At 41.5% G+C, this 7,502-nt stretch overlaps 1 protein-coding gene across 1 annotated transcript in view; it reads right to left on the minus strand.

The window, feature by feature from the left end:
• Positions 1–400, minus strand: part of LOC104766436 (cytochrome P450 82G1) — an 8,707-nt gene extending 8,307 nt beyond the window's left edge. The window contains exon 1 of the mRNA XM_019241162.1: positions 2–400. Within this exon, the coding sequence (XP_019096707.1) occupies positions 2–369 (368 nt within the window). The 5' untranslated portion in view covers positions 370–400. The remainder of the gene's footprint in view (position 1) is intronic.

Here is a 7,502-nt window from a genome sequence, read left to right on the forward strand (position 1 = left end):
AATTGCATTGTTGTAGCCTACATACCGACCAAAGGCTATATTGGGTCTGGTTGCTAGAGCCAAGTCGTTGGTGGTGAAACAATCTTTCACCGTTTTTGGGTCGCTGGCTACAACCAGCTTATAGAACCCTAACTTGAGTGAAAAGATAGGACCGAGTTTGTCGGACATGGCAGCTAATTTCTTGCAAATGAGTTCTTTACCGCGCAGAAGATGGAGGTGGCCGAATAGAGGCAAAGCTCCCAATGGTTCAGGGATGGTTGAGCTGTTAACTTCACATTTACTCGATTTTTTTCTGCAAAAAATGTAACCGACGATTGCAAGGGCCAAAGAGAAGAGAGAAAATTGGGGAGTACTTAAGAAAATAATCATGGTGGTTATTGTGTTTGAGGTATGAGATTATGAGAACGTAGCTTTATTTTTACACGTATATATATAGTAGTATGATATGAACTATGAGGTAAGGTAGCTTTCTTTGGCAAAATATGTATGTATGATAAATGTTGTGATCAACAACCTCTTTGACGGGAAAATATAAAACCAACTTTTTTTTTATGAGTTTACTTATAGTTTAAAAAAAATTAAATTTAAATACGTCACTCAAATTTCAATATTTCATAAAAGGTAATCAATCTTAGTCATACGCTTACGCAATAGCACTACTTCACGGCCGGTTAAAAAAATAAAAAGATCGTTCCATAGCTAATCAAGCACTAAATGGATATTCCATGTGTTACGAACTGCTAGGAGACAAAGATCAGTAAGCTATAGAGCTATCGGCTAGCCTAGTGCTTGCTAAGATCCAAAAAAGACACCATCAATTTCGTGGGGTTTCGTTAGGGTCTAATACAATTAAAGAGGGTCCTTGTTATCGTCGGATGTTGTGAAACTAGAGAGTTGAAGAATGAAATCTCTTAGTCTTATTAATGAATGTCGAGGTTTACAAGTATATATAACAGAGTACAAGGCAAAAGTCCATAAACCGACTAGAACATAGGAAAAGCCGATGGGCCGTAAAGCAATGGCCGATGGGCCGTACATGCGCGGACCGTACATGGGCCGTAAGGCCATGTCCTAACGGACTGTGAGCGGGCCGGTCTGTAGAGTCCACAAGTGTTTTACAACACTCCCCCTTGGACGAGATGACCGTGCCTATGTTGGATGGGATCGCTGCAATGTGCTTAGGGGATGCTGCCTCATTAAAACCTTACCAGGAAAACCCAATGGGACAAAACCTTGGTGAAGGAAAAAGAGTACAGCACACATTGCTCCCCCTGATCCAAACATCACTCCAAGTCCTGAAGTCTCCGCATCCCAATCTTGTGCGTGAGCTTCCTGAACGTCGATGTCGGCAATGCTTTGGTGAAGAGATCGGCTGAGTTGTCGCAGGACTGTACTTGCACCACTTGAACTTCTCCGGCCTTTTGTAGTTCATGTGTGAAGAAGAACTTCGGCAGTATGTGCTTCGTCCGATCTCCCTTGATGTATCCTTCCTTGAGCTGTGCGATGCAGGCCGTATTGTCCTCGTAGATGACGGTTGCTTCCTTGCTGTCTTCTAAACCGCTATCCGTCCGAATATGCTGAGTCATGGACCACAACCAAACACACTCACGGCTGGCCTCATGGATGGCTAGGATCTCCGCGTGATTTGACGATGTGGCCACAAGAGTCTGCTTCATTGAACGCCAAGAGATCGCCGTACCACCGTGCGTAAACACATAACCTGTTTGTGACTTACCGTTGTGTGGATCGGATAGATAACCTGCATCAGCAAAACCAACTAAACCTTCTTGGTTATGGTTAGTATAAAATAAACCAAAATCAACCGTTCCTCGCAGGTACCGCAGGACGTGTTTAATACCATTCCAGTGCCGTATAGTCGGACAAGAACTATATCTTGCTAGGAGGTTCACAGCAAAGCATATGTCCGGCCTAGTGTGACTAGCCAGGAACATTAACGCTCCTATAGCACTGAGGTAAGGCACTTCAGGACCAAGAACTTCTTCATTGGCCTTCTTAGGAGCAAATGGATCTTTATCCAAGTCTAAGCTTCTAACAACCATTGGGCTAGTCAATGGGTGAGCTTGCTCCATATTAAATCTCTTGAGTACTTTTTCTGTGCATGCCTTTTGATGCACAAGGATCCCATTATTTCTGTACTCAAGCTGCAATCCCAAACAGAATTTTGTTTTGCCTAGGTCTTTCATCTCAAATTCTTTCTTGAGGTATTCTACAGTTTGGGCGATTTCCCCAGAGGTACCGAGGATGTTTAAATCATCCACGTAGACTGCTATTATCACAAATCCTTTGTTTGCAAACTTCTTTATGAATATACATGGACTGATTGGGTCGTTCTTATAGCCTTTCTTAGCTAAATAATCACTTAGTCGGTTATACCACATTCGACCACTTTGTTTCAGTCCATAAAGCGATTTGTCTAGCCTTATGCAGTATTGGTCTCGAGAACCACTTTTACCTTTATGTTCTATACCCTCTGGTAATCTCATATAAATCTCATTATCCAGTGGACCATATAAATAGGCGGTTACAACATCCATTAACCGTAAATCCAAATTTTCTCTTATGGCCAGACTTATTAGATATCTAAAAGTCGTTGCATCCATCACAGGGGAGTATGTCTCCTCATAATCTATGCCGGGTCTTTGAGAGAATCCTTGTGCTACAAGCCGTGCTTTATATCTCACTATCTCATTTTTCTCATTTCTCTTCCTTACAAAGACCCACTTGTGTCCAACTGGTTTAATGGTAGGTGTTGTCCTTAAGATCGGACCAAACACACTTCTCTTCTTTAAAGAGTTTAACTCCACATCAATGGCTTCTTTCCATTTAAGCCAATCTTTACTTTGAGTGCACTCTAATATAGATGTGGGTTCTAGATCCTCATTTATCTCAAGTGCTACCTTGTATATAAATATTTCATCAATGTCGACATTTTTCCGGTTCCATTTTATTCCAGACATTATGTAATTGATTGATATCTCATTGTTATCAATTCCTTCAGGTTCTTGAGGTTCAGCGTCCTGAACTTCACCTGGTACATTAATTATTTCCGCGGCCATGTCTGGTTTTTCGGTAATTCCCTGAACCTCGGTCTGTTTTGCACCTTTAGACTTTCGAGGATTTTTATCTTTGGAACCTAACGGTCTACCTCGTTTCAAACGTGGTTTAGACTCTGTAGCAACTTGTTTATTGTGTTCCTTTTGAACATCAATACGTACTGGTGCATTGCAAGCTGGTATGTACGATTTTGTTACTCTCTTTGGGTCAGCAAAGGAATCTGGCAATTGATTAGCTAGCTGTTGTAAATGTATAATCTTTTGAACCTCTGCATCACATGCTAGAGTTCGAGGATCTTGCCAATTTAAGGATGTTTGATTCCATGTTAATTCTTTGACCAGCTTGCCGGTCTCACCACCTATCGTAGGGAATTCGGACTCAACGAATTGACAGTCCGCGTATCTGGCCTTAAATAGATCTCCTGTCAATGGCTCAAGATACTTTATTATGGTGGGAGACTCATATCCCACATATATTCCCATCCTCCTTTGAGGTCCCATCTTAGTTCTCTGTGGTGGAGCAACGGGTGTATAAACGGCACAACCGAATGTTTTGAGATGGGATAAGTCTGGCTCTTGACCCGATAATAATTGGGATGGTGAATATATGTGTTCACTAGATGGCCTGATGCGTATGAGTTCTGCTGCATGTAAGACCGCGTGTCCCCAAGCCGACACAGGAAGCTTCGATCTCATTAACAATGGTCGAGCTATTAATTGTATACGTTTAATGAAGGATTCAGCTAATCCGTTTTGTGTATGGACATGTGCCACAGGATGTTCCACACTCACCCCCATGGACATACAATAATCATTAAACGCTTGGGATGTAAATTCACCAGCATTATCTAGACGTATCGTCTTTAGTGGAAAGTCTGGAAAGTGTGCTCTTAATCTTATGATTTGAGCCAACAGCCTAGCAAATGCTAGGTTCCTTGTGGATAACAAGCAAACGTGAGACCATCTGGTTGATGCATCGATCATAACCATAAAATATCTAAACGACCCACATGGTGGGTGTATTGGTCCACATATATCACCTTGTATCCTTTCCAGAAAATGCAAAGTCTCTTTTGTGACTTTTACTGGTGATGGTCTTGTAATGAGTTTCCCTTGTGCACATGCTACACAAGTGAGATTTTTAGGGAAAACTCTTTTCTCTTTAAGGTTGTGCCCTTTTGAACTCTTAATTACTTTACGCATCATGTTCGAACCCGGGTGGCCTAACCGGTCATGCCATAGAGTGAATTGTTCAGTGAACATTTTGTGCTTAGCCATGTTAGCTTCTATCATGTTTATCTTAGCATGGTATAAACCAGTGGCTAGTGCGGGTATAGTCTCTCGGACCTTCTTTTGGCCGTTTACATTTTCAGTAATGTATAGGAATTCTTTAGTTCCTTCACCCTTGGTTTCAACATGATAGCCATTTAATCTTATATCTTTAAAGCTCAATAAGTTTCTCTTAGAGCTGGGTGAGTATAGGGCATCACTTAGTTCAATATGTGTGCCGTTAGGCAACAAAATGTGAGCCTGGCCGTAGCCTTCTATCATGTTGGCTATACCCGCAATTGTACTAACATTTGCACTTTTCATTTTGAGATCTATGAAATATCTTTTGTCTCTTAGTATAGTGTGGCTGGATCCACTGTCCACCACTAGTTCACTCATGTCCTTGGCCATTTCTATAAATAGGACATAATTTTGTATTTTAATAGGACAATTATAAAATAAAAGAACCATTGCATTTAAATTTAAATAATCATCCAATACAATAAAGGAAAATAAAGCATAAAAGCATTGAAATTAAACCGCATTAAAACGAAAATCAATCATCATCTTGAAGGCAATCGGAAGTCTCTAGCAAGTCGTCATTCTCATGATCGAAGTCTCCTTCATCATCGATGTACGCATAGTTGGCTTCCGGATTTTTCTTTAGAACTTCTTGGTATGCATCAATGAGGTGTTTGGGAGTTCTACAAGTCTTGGACCAGTGGTTTGACATACCACATCTGTGGCAGACCGATTTGACCTTGGTACGTGGTTTAAAGGACGTATGGCCCCTACCACCACGTCCGCGGCCTCCTCGGCCGGCCTGTCCGCCACGGCCACTACGTCCTCTGCCACCACGGCCTTGGCCGTAGTGTCTTTCTCTGTGGACATAGTTGGTCTCATGGGGCATTTTGGGCTCCTTAGGCTCCATTGTAGTTTTCTTTCCCAAATCAACCTTATTTGCTTCCGGTAATGGGGCTGTACCGGGAGGTCTCATAGCACTGTTCATCAGCAGCAACTCATCATTCTGCTCAGCTAGCAGTAAACATTCAATGAGTGCCCCATAATCGGCAAAGCCTTGGTGCCGATACTGTTGCTGAAGAACTCTATTGTTAGGGCTGAAAGTAGACAAAGTCTTTTCTATCAGCTCCCTTTCAGTCACCTCTTTTCCACATAACCTAAGGAGTGAGACAATCCTAAAAAGCTCAGAGTTATACTCCTCCACGGATTTGTAATCCTGGATCCTTAGGTTCTTCCAATCAAACTCGGCCTTTGGAAGGAGCACCGTCTTTTGGTGCCCGTAACGGCGTTTAAGCTGTGTCCAAAGGGCGAGAGGATTGTCTATGAAGAGGTACTGGCTTTTGAGACTCTCTGCAATATGATGGTGCATATGTTGGAGACACTTATTCTTTCTCTTGTCAGTGCTCTCAACTTCCTCATCAATGCAACCAGCTAGGCCGTTTGACCTTAGGTGGATTTCGGTGTCTTTCACCCATTCCAAGTAGTTCTTTCCAGAAGCTTGCAAGATGGGATAGTCTAGGCTCTTGAGGTTTGCCATCTGCATATAAGGTAGACAACCGATAGTTAGCATGCGATATTTGAGATCGAACCATGCAACAAATATTTATTCAGGTCATGCGGTATTTGAGACCGAAACATGCCTTGGGCCATGCGGTATTTGAGACCGAAACATGCCCTTGCCTATTATAGATTTCGTATGGTTTAAATTCATGCATGCAAAGACAACAAAAGCAAATATGTATGCATGCAACAATTTCCTTATTTCTAGATAGGATTTCCTTTTTTCTTAAATTTCCTTTTAGTCTAGGATTTAGTAAATATTGTTTTTAAGGGTTTTAGATAATTACTATAATTAATTAGGAATTTATCCTAACCAATGTTTTAATTTCCGATTTCAAAGTTTTAATTTTAGAAAATTAACAATTTACTAAAGGCTTAATCGGATTCACCCTTAACACAAGATTATCAAATTCGGTTTTTGAGTTTTAACAATCCTAGAACATGATTCATGCAGCCGAAATTTACATGAACAAATTATGCTTGAATAAATCCTATCTTATACATGATCCGATTTCAATATGATGCATGAATGATCCGGTTTTTAATATCCTAGAATAACTTTAAACAACAAAATATTTCTAGGTTCTTATGCATCACAACAAGCAGCAAACAACCAAATTTAATTCATAATATAATTGGTTTTAATTCTCAAGAAATCTAACAACCTAAACACCAACCAATTTTTAAGTTTTAGGTTTTAGAGATCTTAAACTTTGTTGGTCGTGTACTTGTTTGTTTTAGGGTTCTATATGTTTAAGTCCAAATTCGGTTCATAGGGTTTTAAGAGGGTTCGACCATGATTTTACCTTTCACCGATTTGGATCTTACTGGATATGAACCGGGAGATAACAGACCTCGATTGTACCTCTCTCTCGTTCACGGACCACGAACAGAACCACGAACAGGACCACGGACAGCTTCTGCGAACAGCTACCATGAACCACGAACAGCTTCCACGAACAGCTACCGCGAACCAACGAACAGCTTCCACGAACAGCTACCGCGAACCAACGAACAGCTTCCACGGATCACGAACAGCTTCCCACGAACCGCTCCTTTGTACTTCTCTTGTCCGGAATCACTTACCGCGAACACACGAACTCACCCCCGAACACGGACCACGAACCTCGATCAAGTTGTCGATAGAAACTTGATCACGAGCTTAAGGTATGCTCGTGAACAAGGAGATCTTCAAACAAAAAGATGTTTGGTGTCGGATGGAAGCAAGAACAGAAAGCGGTTTAGGGTTTTGGAAGAGAGAAGAGAATCGGCGGCTGCCTTAGGGTTTTACGATTTGGGAAGCGGCGGCTGCTTTTAGGGTTTTAGGGTTAGAGGCTATCGTGCTGATAACGTGTTGTGAAACTAGAGAGTTGAAAGATGAAATCTCTTAGTCTTATTAATGAATGTCGAGGTTTACAAGTATATATAATAGAGTACAAGGAAAAAGCCCATAAACCGACTAGAACATAGGAAAAGCCAATGGGCCGTAAAGCAATGGCCGATAGGCCGTACATGTGCGGACCGTACATGGGCCGTAAGGCTGATATGTTACGGTTTTGACTCACTTTGACCCCGTTT

The sequence above is a fragment of the Camelina sativa genome, chromosome 19 (genome assembly GCF_000633955.1).
Source record: "Camelina sativa cultivar DH55 chromosome 19, Cs, whole genome shotgun sequence".
Lineage (NCBI taxonomy): Eukaryota > Viridiplantae > Streptophyta > Magnoliopsida > Brassicales > Brassicaceae > Camelina > Camelina sativa.